Below are 16,726 nucleotides of genomic sequence, written 5' to 3'. Positions count from 1 at the left end.
TCTAGATAGTATTTTTCTCATTCCCCTCTTAAATTTTAGTCGTTCCAAAGTAATTATGCAATTTGACATAACTTTCAGCAATCTTTGGGTATGGATTGTGTAGGATTCCAATCTTTGGGTATGGGTTGCGTAGGATTCCAATCTTTGGATATGATCAACTTGAGTATGGATTGCGTAGGAGTCCAAAGTTGCAATATTTTATATGTGCTACAAAGAATTTAAGTAAAAATCTTAGAAAACATACATCAACACATACATTGACATGATAGTTTCTTTGATTGACATGATAGCTTCTAGCGTCATGCTGAAAATGGAAGAAATGACAGTTCATGTAGATGATCTAGTAAAGTTATCTAACAAATCGGCCAAGCTTGGTGGTGGTATAAGTTGGAGAACCATTGTTGATCGGCTTGACAAATTATCTTCTGATGAAATTCAACAATTAACATTTGATTCCATTGAAGATGCCAGAGAATTTTACTTATGTCATAGCAAAATGGTCGGTTTTGGTATTAGAGAACGTGATGAAAAGAAAGATCAAAAAGGTATTGTGACATACAAACGATGGGTATGCAACAGACAGGGCTTTAGAAATAGCAAATTGTTAAATTTAGTTAACCGTAAGAAAGAGGCAAAACGTCTTACGAGAGTTGGTTGTCTGGAAACTATAATTGTGCAATGGAACAAGGATATTTAGAAGTTTACAATTAAGCTGTTTAATATGGATCACAATCACCAATTGGCAAATGAAGAATTTGTACAATTTCTTCAATCACATAGAAGTGTCAACACAGGAGACTTGGAGCATGCTATTTTGATGCATAGAGTTGGTATTCGAATTCCTCAAATAGTGAATCTTCAAGCTTACCAAGCTGGGGGTTACAACAAGATGAGATACACAGAAAAGGATCTACGAAATGTTGTTGACCAATTCCATAGGAATGCACTTGAAGTTGGTGATGCCTCTCAGGTGTTGGCATATTTGGATGGTCGAGCAAATGGTGAGGCGAATTTCTTTTACAAGTATACTGTTGACCTGGAGAAGTGATTGATACGACTCTTTTGGACAGATTCTCAATCTCGTTTGGATTACCAATATTTTGGCGATGTTCTTGTCTTTGATTCCACATACCGCACTAATGCTTATAGGAAGCCACTAGTAATTTTGGTCAGCGTAAACCATCACTATGTTACTACAATATTTGGTTATGCATTGATTGCTGATGAGACTAAGGACACATATAAGTGGGTATTGGAAACATTTCTGGAGGCCATGGAAAAAAAGCACCTATCTCAGTTGTTACTGATGGAGATGTTGCAATGAGAAATGCAATAAGGCAGTTATTCCTTGTGCCCATCACCGATTATGTGCTTGGCATTTAAAAAAAATGTGGTTACCGATACAAATAAGGGGTTCGTTCATGATTTTGATGTGGCTATGGACATGATTTGCAGCCATGAAATGGGCTGCTACAAAAAAAAAAAGGAAAAATGGGCTGCTACATTTTTGAGGGGACACTTTTTTGCTGGAATGAAATCAACGCAAAGATCAGAACAACTGAATGCTAAGGCGCACAAGTACCTTCAATTCAAAATGCTACTTTATCCTTTTGTTCAACGATTTGAGATATTTTTATCAAAAGTTAGACAGAATGAACACAAGGAAGAGTGTATCACAAATCAGTCATCTCCTGTTCTAATTACTCATTTGAGAGAATTGGAAGGAAATGCTGCAAGCATTTTCACGAGGAAGATTTTTTTAAAGATTCATGATGAAATTTCTGCTGAAGCCTCACTCTGCCTTGTTTCAGTTGTTGATCAAGATAAGGTGAAGTTATATACATTCACTAAGTACTTGCATCAAATTTGCTCTTGGCATGAGGATATGGACGAGATTCCTAAATCATGCATTCTGTTTAGATGGACTCAACAAGCAAAGCCAGCCGAAAAAAACATATATTCCATTCAACTTGAAAATTCAGCAATTCAACACAGCTCGATTTGGTGCTTTATGTGCATTAAGTAATCAAATGTGTTTTTATGCAGTTAAGACACAACAAGGATATGATGAAGCTAGAGAGTGCATTATAAATTCAGCATCTCGTTTCAAAAATCTTTGGGTGAATGATGCTCGCCTATAGTGCATAAAGCTGAAAAAAAAGGATAATATGATGGATGAGTCCATAAAGAGGAGTGATTTTGATGTTTGTGATCCAATTGTTGTTGCTACAAAGGGACAAAAGGCAAAACATTCCACTCACAAGCGAAAGCGAAGATGATGCAAAAATTGCAAGTAATCACCTACTCTTAAAATTTACTTATTCTACGGTTAGAATAGCTTTTCAAAACCAGATGTGAATGAGCAATGCTAAATTTGATCCACTCATTGGTTTGATGTTAGAAGGCCAAAAATGTTAGCTATATATGTACACTTCATATACTCCTTTATAAATTCAATCTTTTTGTTTATGGATTGTGCTTGGCAATTTTTTTTTTCGCAAGTCATTTGGACATGATAGATGAAAATGTACTAAAATGTGCACAGATGCATATGAAACTCACAATTATGATCATGTTGGAGCACCAGAGCGTATCCTTCTTCATTTATTTATCTTTTGAACTAGCAGATTTTACGAGGATTTCGTTCCTAAGATATAGTGTGAAATTCTCACCACGTAGTATAACATCAATGACCAGGTAAGCCTCAGTTTTCTTAGTTTTATTTTCAAAGTGCAATCTCTTGATAGTACACTAGGTTTCTGGGATTTTTTTAATTTTTAATTTTTAACTTTTTTTTTTAGCACTTGATAGGTTCTGGGGTTTTTATTTTTATTTTACATTCTACCTCAATAATATCGAAAAATTCTGCCCAAAAAATTTGTCTTTGACAGGTTAGCTGAAGAGATCCCCTCTCATTTTTTAGCCTAAAGGATCTCCCTGATAACAAAACCAACAAACTCGGCATTGCTAGAAATCTCAGATGCATATGCATGCAAAACTAAGCACAAGGATACATGCATTGTCGCATCGGCTTCTGAAACTACTACTCCAAACTCAAAGAATTCTTACCAAAAAAATTACGACTCCCTCTTTCCCACTTTGATAGTCCTATATTCCTTTTTCATCTGTCCCAAATTGTAGTCCACTTTCCAATTGAAGAATGTAGTTGTATTTTAATTTTCCTAAAATACCCTTATTCAATGTAAGTAGTTGTTACTATAAACCTACCCCATTTAATGAGAGTTAATTCTATTTTTACCATTAATTCAAGTTTCTATAAAAGTTGTACCATATTTAATGTGAGTGTATTTTAAGAAAATAGCAATCTAAATTTACTTTTCCAACAAAATTAACTGCTTTTTCTTAAACTGTATGAAAAAAGTAACATGACTATCAAAGTGGGTCGGAGAGAGTATAAAAAAAACAAATAAATCAGAAACACTGAATTCAAAAAGGCTACTCATTAACCCTTCCAAACAAAAATTCAGCAAATTGGAGCTTTCTTGAAGCAAACTATTTCCATCCTCAACAAGATCAACAAAAAGAAACCTACTTCTTCAACCATATGCTTTGTCAAGCTTTTGTTTTTTTTCTTTTTCTCGACTACTTTCTAGCTAGTTAACGAGGTTTAGGTCAAACTTCTGAATGCTACAAAGATGTTCTCTATCCAATTCAGCTAAATTTACAGCAATTAAGCAATAATTCACACCAAAAAAATGAAAGAAAGAAAGAAAAAAAATCAAAGATTTGTGACGAAATTTGATGGCTGAGTTTAAGGAAAATAAAGGATTTTCTTTTCTTTGGATTTCTACTACTGCTGTCAATGCTTTTGATTAAGTTTTCAATGCTTTCGATTAAGGTTGGACAAAAATGACCTTCAGTTCTAGGTGGACTTATGTCTAAAATGGGCAGAAATCTTTAAACTATGCACTTTTAATTGTTTAGGCTTTGGTCCAAAACCAAATTTAGATTAGAGGCGAAAAGTGCACAATGATAATAGCTCAAGAGCTTCCCACATTATCCACTCTATATCATATATCATATACCCATGCTAGGATAGGTCATACTGAATATCATATATTCTCATTCCTTTGAAAAAATAATACTTGGAATGAAGACAAGCTGTAAAGTGTGTTTAAATCATAGTTATTAAACTCGGCCCGACGGTTAAACCGGTCAATTCGATGAATCAATCATTGGGCCAGATTGAGTTTCTAATTAACCCGTTTAAGCATAGGAACCATTGACTGGTCAATAACTAGCGATTCAACCTGATTAAACCGGGAACCCGGCTAGTTTTGTGAAAAAATTTTAATTAGTTTTTGTTAAGATTTGAACTTGGGACTTTAAGCATATAACTATAATATACATACCACCAAGCCACTTGCAATATGTTAGTAGAATAACTTTCTTATAATATATGAATGTTTTGAATAACTTTCTTATAATATGTGAATGTTTTGTCAATTCTATCTTTTTTTTCTCTAAAACAAATTTATTTGGAATCTTTTAATAAAAATTTATGGCCCCAAACTCTATAAATTATAAAATAGATTTCAAAAATAACATATTACATAATTCATTTTAAAGACAAATATTATTTTTAATAACTTTTTGCATTAATATTCATAAATAAGCTAGATAATTACACTAAATACAGATAAAATTTTACACTTGAAGTTTGGTGGATTACTAAATAAATTTATGTTTTATTGATTCTTATATGAATTAAATATTCTATAGTGAATTAAATTAAATGAGCATTTGCTATGGCATTGTTTATTACAATTTATATCATATATCTTATATAAAAAATTACGAAACATAATATTTAAATATATTTAGCGACCCACTGGTTCAACCACTCACGCATTGGTTGAACCAGTGACCCGTTGATCGACCTCCTTCATCGGATTCCTTCCCGGGCCAGATTTAATAACTATGGTTTAAGTACATGCATAAATTTAATATTGGTTGTAATGCATCTATGAGTGTCTAAGATATTTGGATCGTCACTTTTCTCCAAAAAATTTTTACGTTTTCTGTGAACACATCTTTTAATCATCTTTTTTTTTATCTCATATACTTCAAATTGCTATTGTACATTTTTTTTTTTATAAAAACTCTAGAAAATAACAATCCAAATGGCTCTGTTTTAAATTGGAAGTAGTAATATCAGCAATTTCTGTTAACAAGCAATCAACGAAGAACCCTCTTGCCTAGCGCCCATGCAAGTCATTGAGCATGAAATGTGTCTATTTGGATTGAAAATTATTTATAAAGTCTTTTAAAAATAATAATGTAATACTTTTTAGAATGTGTTGTACATGGAATAAAAAGGTGGTTAGAAAAACTAAAAAATGATTAGGAAACATATTTCTAGTGTAAAGAAAAATTTTCTTGCAAAAAAAAAATTCCAGTCCAAGTAGGCCAATGGTATATTGCTCAATATTAATGGCTTTCAATTTTTTTCATGTCCTCTTGCAAATATACAAAGAAAATGGAGTTCAGTACTAATGCTTCAATTTATTTAGCAAAGAAAATTTACTAGAATTAAACCTCCGCCAAATTCATTTGCTGGATTTTTGACAGTTGAACTTTGAAACTAGGGGCTTGTTTGGTATTCTCCAAGGCAATTTGGTCTGATGCCACTTTTATTTCAATCTGGTCACCGGGTTAGAATGGATGGCTTGCAAATATTAAACTCAACCGCTACTTTTGCGGGCTTTTATTTCAATCGGCATTTATTGGCTTTTTTTTTTTTTTTTTATCACAACGATAGGATTCTTATTACCTAAACTAGCCTAATCTAAGGGAAAGAGGGAGACAAGGTTCCTGGAACCCTTGACCTCCCAACACCACTAAGCCTTAGAAGGCTGGGCAGTGACCACTGGACCACAGGCCCAGTGGCATTTTGTTGGCCTATTCAAATTTCTCAAGTTGATTCGCAACTCTGACCCGTTACTTCTATCCTTTTAAACTGATGACTTTTCTTTGGTATTTTATAAATTTTCAGTTTTCACGGATAATTATAGGTGGCAAACAAATTCATTTAACTAAATTTATTTATATCCGCTCAAAAATAGATGGATATGAATATTTTAAATTTTTACAAATGGTATAAATCAGTTACCAAAGAATATCAATTTATTTAAATGGATATTATTGGGTAACCCACCAAATCTAATTAATCCATTTAGAATTGTTTTTCCCCGAACCTCCTCTCTTTTCCCACCCATTTAGAAGAAATTTGAGGCCTGCGTTTGATTATTGAACTCATTGTTGGAGACTTTCATGCATTAATATTGTTGAAGCCTTGTATATAGTGGAATATTTTATTTTTCAGCCTTAACAAACATTTGATGCATTTTTTATGCAGATAGATATCCTCAATTTTTTTTTTCAGAATTCTCATTTTTTTCATGATATTAACTACTTTTGTTTCATTATTATTATTAATTGTTGGTTTTATCTTACTATTTTATTTTCTCGTAGTTTGTTAATTTGCTCATTTTTCAGCATTACCAATTTATGACAAGTTTTAATTTCTTTTCCTATCTTTCTAAAATAAAATTTTAAATTTACACATTAAAAAAATGCTAGGGGTTCAAGGTTATTGGATTAAGTTTTTATGTTAACTTTCATAGTACTTAGTTCAAATTTTTGTATTCTTATTGTTTAATTATTAAATACTATGTAATTTTGTTACATAGAACATGGATGGGAAAAATTGGTAATTAGACTTATTAAACATTATAAGTAAATATTTAAAACTAATAATGGGTGCAAAGGGTGGTATAAATTGATAACTTAGTTTGCAAAAAATGAATTTAAATGACTTTACAAAAAATTAAAATAAAATGGGTTATAAATGGGTAATTGAATTACTCAATTCATTTTTTGACTTACCTATTTATACCCATCTAATTAAATAAGTATAAATTAGTTAATTCACTTATACCTATTACCCATTTCAACCCGTTCAAACCCGTCCAAATCACCCATTTTGATACCTCTATGGATAACATTTAAAAATACTACTCAAAGGGGAGTGATATTAAAAACTTATTCCTTTTCCACTCACATTGGAAACAATTAGCCAAAAAATAATATCTTTTCTCATCACTCTTCGACCAGCCTCCTACCCTTTTTTCTTTTGTTGGGCATGTTGTATTTTGTGGGTTGAAATAGAAGGATAATGGTGAGAGATTTGAGGGTTAAATCAGTTGGCCTATTTTTCTCGGTAGGAATTTCCTTTTTTCAAGATTTTTTTTTTTGTATTTTTTAAGTCTTTTTTATTGTAATACAGGGCTATTTGTCCTACTTTGATTAAAAGATTTGGCAAATGCTCTCCTCAATGTGGTGGTTTTATTCTATCAAAAGAATCTGAAGATTTGAAGATTCTGGTGTTCGGGTACGGCTGTTTAAATTAGTTTGGGGGAGAAATTTATAAAACAAATCAACTCTGATTTTGATTTTGATGTTATTTACAAATGGTTGTTCTTTTGTTTCTTTGCAGTTTGCGGTTTATTACCTTGCTCTTCAAGACCGATCCAACATAATGAGAGTTGTTAATGAAATCGTGTTATATGACTCCACGATGGCATTGTTGGCTTTGCTTTCAAGAAGAAAGGGATAATTTCAGAAACCTCCCCTGAGGTTTCTGACAATTTCACTGACTTCTCTTGAGGTTTGGAAAATTACACTTACCTCCCTTGATTTGATAGTTTTAGTAATAAAACCTTAAAATAATATTGACTTGGTCAATTTTTTAAATGAAAACCCAAAAATGTTCTAGTGTAATGAGTTTTAATTTATTTTCCTATACAATTGTAAGATTATCTAGTATAATTATAAGGAAAATGTGCCAAATATATTATGTCCATACTTACTATTTGATAAACAACTATAATAATAATTTTATCACTATGATAGGATACCTTTAATGGTATTTTATTATGGATTTAGATTTATAAGATAGAAAAGAAAATGTTGAAATAATTCATTTAGAGTTTATAAATTTTTCGAGTAGTGAGATTATTATAATTTAGTAGTGATTTTCAGCCATTTATTTTTTATTTTTTATTAATTTTAATACCAAAAAATAGAAAACAAAGATCAGCAAAAATATTAGATTTTATATAAAATTAACTCATCAAAAAATCACTAGTTCGACATTTGGTTATAATAAAAACTAGAGGCAATAGTGGCAGTTCTACAATTTTATTGGTGAAAAATAAAAAAAAAGAATAAGAATGAAAAAAATAATTTTGAAACTCATTCTAAGTATAAGCATACCAAATAAATGAATTTCTTTAAAAAATTTAAGGGTAAAATTATTATTTTAAATGATAAGGGATGTATGTGTAATTTTTTAAACCTCAAGGGAGCTCAGTGAAATTGTTAGAAACCTCAGGGTAGGTTTCTGAAATTATCCCAAAAAGAAATGAAAGAAAGCAAATATATTTCAGGTGTCATATTTATAAAAATGTAAAATTAATTAGAAAAAGTAAATAAATATAAGGGAGTGTAAATAAGATTAGATACAGAAAGTATATCAATGTAAGGGAGAATAAAAATGGATCATTAGATGTTAAAAAAAACAAACCATATTTAGATATGTATGCGCGGTGGTAAGAGAGGACGTCTACTTGGCAGAGTATGGATACGTCCATCTCAATTACTTATTTACATAGAAACTAAATATTGTTTTATAATATATACTAGTTTTTAACCCATTTCTTGAATGGGACTATATATAATTTTGTAAAAGATTCGATAAAATTAAAAATCATAAATTATATTATATTAAAAAATAATACGCTATTAATAGATTTAATGCTTTACATTTACATATAAAAGATTCTTGAATTATGATTGCAGCCAGACACGGGATTCCAACCCCGTAGCAGCATGAAAGACCGTAAGAGTCATTTCCTAACTACCGGGCCAATCCCAGCAATCTTGTGCATATGCTCCTTGAAAATGAGAAGCAACACATAAAAGCGCTACTAACAAACTTCAAAATTAACTTGTCAAATTTTTGTGTAAAAACAATTAAATAAATTAACATACCACAGTACATGTAGTAGTGATTGATGTTGAGAAATGGTAGAGTTGTAACAGGGAAAGGAAGATATTTAGTAGTGATTGGTATTGAAAAGAGCAAGATTGTAATGGAGGGAAGAAAGATATGCATACATAGCCACCATTACCATTTGAGTAATATGCTAAAATTGAGGGATTCAATAACGAAAAAGATTCATTGTTCCTAAAATTTATAGCACAAATGACTAGGGATGGCAACGGGGCGGGGTTGGGGCGGGGGACCCCTCCCCCGTCCCCCGCCCCGTTGCCTATTAGTTCCCCCCGTCCCCCGCCCCGTCCCCCGCCTCCCGCTCCCCCCGCCCCGCCTTGCCCCGCTTCCCCCGCGGGGGCACCCGCGGGGTTAATAAAATTTTATTATATAATTTTATTATAATTAAATTTTAATAAATAATCAAGTACTAAAATATCAACACATCACCAAATTATTATTCATTGTAATTTTACAATTGAAACTCATAAAAACAATCAAACAGAAGTTATTTGAATACAATCCAATATGATGAAATAAATATAACTAAAATAGTCAAATTTTCACTTTTAGTACAAATGCAATCACTAATTCATCATTGTGTTTGTGCTTTTTTTTTGAGAAAAAAGTGTTATTCTATTAAGTGTAATTAGAAATTTAGTATAAATGTATTAGTAAATTTAGTATAACTAATTAATAAATTCTATTAGTAGACATGTATATTCATATAATTGATAATATCAATTATATTACATAAACTAATATACATTATATAATACATCTAACTAATAATATCATTATCATAAGTTTATAACTAATTAACTTACATATAATATATAGTCATTTATATATATATATATATATTTTTTTTTTTTTTGCGGGAGATGGGGCGGGGGAGTATACCCCCGCCTCCCGCCCCGTTTCTAAGCGGGGGGAAAAAATTCCCCCCCGCCCCCGCCCCACCCCCCGCCCCGTGAGCCCCATGCGGGGCGGGCACCCGCGGGCACCCGCGGGCACCCGCCCCCGTTGCCATCCCTACAAATGACCAAGTCGAATTGCATGTGCAGAAAATAATGGAAACCTTAGAAGTACTTTTTTTAGGCATTGATTGATTTCAAAAAATTTTGGTTCAAATACTACACCTAAAAAATGACCAATTAAATTTTTGAAAAATAAGTGAATGTTTCAAAAAGTATGATTAATTATTGTTAACAAATATGAAAAACCTAAAAGCTAACCAGTTAAATTGTGAAATGTGACCACATAAAATAGAGAAATTATGTAAGCATAGCAAAAAAACATTAATTACGTGATAAAAGTAAGGACTAACAAATTGTAGAGGGGGGTTTTTCATACATTCACTTCATCTAATTTTCCTATTCATAAATGAGATTTGTTTATTTTTCTTTCATTATATCACAAAAAGAACTAAGATTTAGTCTCTGTTTGATAATCCAATTCAACATTTAAACTTAATAGATTCAGATTTTAACATGTTTAGACACGTTTGATAATCAAAAATTGAATATTTGAATTAATTAAGTAACATTGAATTTCTTAGATAAAACTTGCTCCAAAAAATCCGTAATAAACTATTCACTTATCACTTAAGGTGCATTTGGTAAAATTTAAGTCTAAAAACTGAAATATGAAATCTAAAGTCTGAATCAATTAACTTATTTAATTATTAAGTACTAAAATATGACACATTTGAATACATATCACATTAAGTGATAACTGAATAGTTTATCACTTATTGGAGCAAGTTTTATCTAGGAAATTCAATATCATTTAATTAATTCAGATATTTAATTTTTGGTTATCAAACGTGTATGAACATGTTAAAATCTGAATCTATTAAGTTTAAGTACTGAATTGAGTTATCAAATAAGGCCTCAATGTGATATACACTTCAATGTATCAAATTTAGTATTTAACAATTTAATGACTTGACAGATTCAGATTTCAAATTTCAGTTTTTAAACTTCAGTTTTATCAAATGCTCCTTAATTTCATTAGATTGAAGAATCTTTACAAATCAATACTTGCAAAACTGAGATTTATTTAGTTTCTAACACTTAATTTGGATCTCATTGTAAGTAATTTGGGTGTAAAAATGTATTAAGCGGTAGTTTGTAAACCAACCACGCATATAAAAATTCTTGGCCTGATTTTCCATGTTTTTCCAACATTTTGAGCTTCAAGGCAAAGAATGTTTTCAATATATAGTTGGAGCTAACCCATGCAAAACCTTCTATTCATGCAGATATCCTTGGAGATCTTATAAAAGTCACCCCTATGTAAGGATATTTAAGTTGGTGGGAATTTTTGTGACTGAAAGAATCTGATGAAAACTTCCTTAAATCTCTTTCCTAACATAATTTATCTTTTAGTTCTGAACATGCCTCTATAAAGCATCCTTGTCCTCTTAAATTCATTGCCGGTCCTTTTGTATATATCTTCCTGGTTCCATAGTAGTAGCATTTAGAGGATTTCTGTTTGGCTTTTGAATAAACTGTTTCTTGAAAAGACTGATCAAATTGAAGACAAATCATGGAAACTTCAAAACTAGAGAGCGAGTTTTGTTTGGATATAATTTACTAATGAATGCACAATACTGCCCGATCTATGTTATATTTTCGGGAGAATGCATGGACAGTATACGAAACAAGAGAAGACATGTGAATATATTCTGAAAATTTTCGTCCTCAATGCCAGTGGCACAGTTACGTACATTGTCATGAGGGTGGGCAATTGCACCCGTAAACTTTTGAAAATTAAAACTTATGCATGGAGTTTTTTAGAAATTGAATAGAGGGGAGTATAAATGATGTTGAATCAAATATGTCATATAGGAAACAATAGCAACAAAAACAAGAGTGAATTTCGATATAGACAGACATGTTTCTCTTTCAGTTGATGAAAGTTTGATAAGAGATTAACAAACAAATCAGTAGAAAGAAATAGCATTAGTGTTTGGATATTTTTAACTAAACCGTGTAATTAAAAAAAAGAAAAAAAAAGGAAAGGAAAAGGTAAGCCGAGTCTACAAAGCCACAAGGTCAGTTTTGGAGGGAGGGTTTGGAGAGAGGATCCAAAGCACTTGGAAATGTTATAGCAACAATGAAATTGTGGATATTACACTAATTGAAGGATTTGGGGAGAATTACCTTATTTTCATAAGGAGATTAGTAAATCTAAGACAACTAACAAATGAAATAAAAGAAACTGCAATATAAGAAGGATGTTTGATTGAATGATTTGTTGAGGATATTAAGGACGTTAGTAAGTCTATGATAGCTAAGCATTGAAAACAAAGAAATTGCAATTAGATGACCTTCGTACAAGAAGCATCTCTGAGCTGAGGTTAGATAGTATTATTCACTGTTTTCTTACGTAGATTTTTAAGATGATTTTTTGTAGCTGATTTTCGGAAAATTTCATATTTCCAGTTCATTAAGCATATTTTTTTCTCCAATTATGGGTTGAAACTTTTAGTTTGTTTTTTCTCCAACGTCTACCTTTTGTTTCACTTTTTCTCTTTTCTAATATCAGTTTCTTCTTTGGAAAAATGTTATTTGTACTCCCATTTTTGTTAATCACGCTTTCGCTATTATTTTAATCATATAATTTTCATTTATTAGATTATATGATAAAACAAATAATGAAAGTGCAAATAATAAAAAATGGAGTGCAAATTAGTGAATTTCCCTCTTCTCATTATTTGCTATCTGTTTTTCCTTCTTTCAGAACCCAGAAAGAGAAAAGGAAGAGTAAGGTTCCATTTGATAAAACTGAATTTGAATTCTGAAGTCTGAATTCTGAATTCTGAATACTGAAACAATTAATTTGTTGAATTTTAAGTACTGAAAAGAAATATATGAATGTCTAAATTTTAATGTTAAACCTATTTATACTGTTTGATAAACATTTATAATTGAATGCTTAATAAATTAAATTTGACAAATTTGCCCTTATATCTTTTCATCCAAAAAAGAAATAGAACCTATGATTTAATTAGCTAAAAATGTTAGGTATGAAAATGATAATATTTATTTTTAAATTAAATTAATATAAAAGATGAAATATATTATATGTGGAGTATGGAGAAGATGTGAAAATCATTCAAAAGGGAGAAAAAAGAAAAAAAATCATTAGATAGAGAATATTAGATTGTTTAATTAGATAAGAATTTTGAACATAATTAACAAACAACGATAGATTTGGTAGATAAGATAAGGTAATTGAAGTAATTCTATTGATTCCTATTAGAATTAAGCATTCAGTTGGAATTCTTGTACTGAAAAAAATACACACAAGTTTAGCACTACTTAACAAGTTCAGCAAATGAATTTTCATTTATCAAACACTCAAAACATCTGAATGTATGAAAAAATTCAGATTCAGCACTTTTTTATGTTATCAAACAGACTCTAAGGCTCCGTTTGATAACACTGAATCTGAATTCTGAATTTTGAATTCTGAATACTGAAATAATTAATTTGTTGAATTTTAAGCACTGAAAAGAGATATATGAATGTCTGAATCTTAATGCTGAATCTATTTATACTGTTTGATAAATATTCATAACTTAATGCTTAATAAGCTAAATTGTACAATTTTGCCCTTCTATCTTTTAATCCAAAAAGAAAATAGAATCTATGATTTAATTAACTTAAAATTATTAGGTATGAAAATGACAATGATTGTGAAGAGCAATGCATACAATGACAATGTTTCTTTGTGTAGGAAAAGGGTATGGTTTCATCGTTTTGAGAATGAAAAAATGACCTTTTAATACTCCAAAAGCACGTTCAATTACATTTCTCAATCTTGCATGTGCTTGGTTAAAGCATTCTGCTTTTGATCTTGGACGAGAAGCATTTCGAAAATCAGACAACCAATATCTAATATTTCGATATGGTGTCATAAAGCCACGTGTGTGTGGATAAGCTGCATCACATAAATAATATTTATCTGCACAAAAAAATATATATCAAAATATAAATGTTTGTGGATGAAAATTACTACAAAAAAATACTATTGTTAAAAAAAATTTTTGAATAGAGAATATCAAGTTGTTTTGTTTAATTAGATAAGGATTTTGAATAGGGAATATTAGGTTGCTTAATTAGATAAGGATTTTGAATGTAATTAACAAACAGGGATATATTTGGTAGATAAGATAAAGTAGTTGAAGTAAATCTCTTGATTCTTATCAAATTAAGCATTCAGTTATGATTCTTGTGCTGAAAAAAATACATACAAATTCAACACCATTTAATAAGTTCAGCAGGTGTATGAAATAAGGCAAGAGCTAATGGACAGGAAGCTGGGAAGTTAATGACCATTCTCAAGGTGTATGAAAAGGCAACTGGTCAGCTTATCAACATGGATAAATCTTCGGTGTTCTTCAGTAAAAACACAACCCAAGCGGTAAGAGAGGTAGTCTGTCAATCAATGGGATCTAGTCAGCAGATAAGACAGGGTCAATACCTCGGCCTCCCTATGATTATAACAAGATCTAAAGGTCAGGTGTTTGGGTACATACGGAATGCTATTGATAAGAAACTGCAGAGCTGGAAAAATAAGCTGCTAAGCCAGACAGGGAAAGAAGTCATGCTTAAAGCAGTAGCTATGGCTATGCCAACCTACACCATGTCTTGCTTCAAACTGAGCTCTAAGATGTGCAGAGATATTAGTGCGAAAATGGCAGACTATTGGTGGGGGGAGACAGAAGGAAAGAAAATGATGCATTGGATTGGCTGGAGAAAGATGACAGAATCAAGAAGTAAGGGCGGCATGGGATTCAAAGACTTGCAAGGGTTCAATAGAGCTTTATTGGGCAAAAAAGTTTGGAAGTTATTAACACAACCAAATTTGCTAGTCAGTAGAGTCCTGAAGGAAAAATACTACCCCAAGCAATCATTATTCACCTGTAAGGTCCCTCAAAATGCTTCCTGAATTTGGCAAAGTTTGGCTGATGTGAGAAAAGAAGTATAGAATGGTGTCAAGAGGAAGATAGGAAATGGCAAGGCAAAGAGAATCTGGGAAGACTGTTGGATTCCAGACAGCAAAAGTGGGAAACCAACTACACCAAAGCCACCGGGGTGTCAACTTCAGCTTGTGTCAGATCTTATCGTCAACAACAGATGGAATGCTGTTTTGATATTCAGAATTTTCAACCAACAAGATGCTGAAAGGATACTGAAGATACCTATAAGCTTTACAGAGAAGGAAGATGGTCACTACTGGGTACACTCTCAAAATGGTCAATATACTACTCAATCTGGATATAAGAAATGGATGAAGGAAAAAGAGCTGGAGAGTATAAGAAGGAGGGATGATGCTGGGACAAGCTATGAAGGATCTATCAAGAGAGCTTGGAAAGCACTATGGAAGCAGAAAGTGTGCCAAAAAATGAAAGTATTTATATGGAAATGTCTGCATGGAGGTCTCCCAGTGAGAGGTGAAATTCACAGACGAACAAGGCAAGGAGCTCCTAAATGTGCAGCGTGTGGAGAAGAGGAAGAAACAATAGAACACCTGCTGCTCCAATGCAACAAAGTAAAGAAAGTATGGAAGCTATCGCCTGTACAATAGGATGGAATACAGCATACATCAAACTGTTTCATCAAATGGTGGACTGCAATCGTGGAAGTTCAAGAAGAGAGAGGAGGGGAGGACCAAGTGAACCTCACCATAAATATTCTCTGGCAGATTTGGAAGGCCAGAAACGAGAGGGAGTTTGAATACAAGGAAAAGGAACCTCATAAGGTAATACAAAAGGCGGTGAAGGGATGGATGGAATTTGATGAGGCTAACAGAGGGAAGGAGACAAGGAAGAACACCCAGGGAACAGAAATACTGGAACGTGTTGAGCAAGATCAAAGCCAGAGAGAGAACCAAGCCAGGCTGATGATCAAGGTCCACACTCACCAAGACAGAAGGCAACATATGGTGGGGATTGGAATCACTGCTACTGACTTGGCAGGTAATCTACAAGCAATCTGGGCATTAAGAGAAAGAATGTCTGGAGACACAAAACAAGACCAAGCTGGTGCGGTGAGGCTTGTACTACTGAATGCAATCAGTCAAGGCTGGACGAGTATAAAAGTGGAGCTGGAAGATAGGGAGCTGGTAGAGTGCATAAAACATACAAGGACCAGCAACCAACAGATGGCTACTCTGATGGAGGATTTACAGTACATTAGTAATTTGTTCCAAAAGTGTTCTTTCTCTTTTGTTGAATCAGGATTTGTAGGAAGTATCAAGTTGAGCATGCATGCTCTAAACATCCTTGTAGATGAGGAATGAGTGAATTCTAACTTGAGGTGCTAGGCACTAATGTTTTGGTAGGACTATTGTCCTGATGACTGGACCTTCGTCCAAATATTGTAATTATTGAGTACTTCTATAAAGCTAACGTTTCGACAAAAAAAATAAGTTCAGCAGGTGAATTTTTATTTATCAAACACCCACAACATCTGAATGTCTGAATGAATTCAGTTTCAGCACTTTTTTATGTTATCAAACAGGTACTAAATCATTAAATGCTGTCTCCATCGACTGGACTGAACCTTCTTCTAATCTCTAAATCAGACAGCGTTAAGCCTGCAGAATCAATTACCAAGGGCCCACTAATAGGTC

The 16,726-nt window shown here is 32.2% G+C and overlaps 1 protein-coding gene across 1 annotated transcript; it reads left to right on the top strand.

Moving 5' to 3' along the window:
• Positions 1 to 721: 721 nt before the first annotated feature.
• LOC140012849 (protein FAR1-RELATED SEQUENCE 5-like) lies at positions 722 to 1,324 on the top strand. Its single transcript, XM_072061190.1, has 2 exons — positions 722 to 1,001; positions 1,071 to 1,324. The coding sequence occupies exons 1-2, from the start codon at positions 722 to 724 to the stop codon at positions 1,322 to 1,324; spliced, it is 534 nt and encodes a 177-aa protein (XP_071917291.1).
• Positions 1,325 to 16,726: the final 15,402 nt, after the last annotated feature.

Source organism: Coffea arabica, chromosome 8e (assembly GCF_036785885.1).
Source record: "Coffea arabica cultivar ET-39 chromosome 8e, Coffea Arabica ET-39 HiFi, whole genome shotgun sequence".
NCBI lineage: Eukaryota > Viridiplantae > Streptophyta > Magnoliopsida > Gentianales > Rubiaceae > Coffea > Coffea arabica.
Note: the sequence above shows the minus strand (reverse complement) of the source record. Positions and strands in the feature narration are given on the sequence as shown.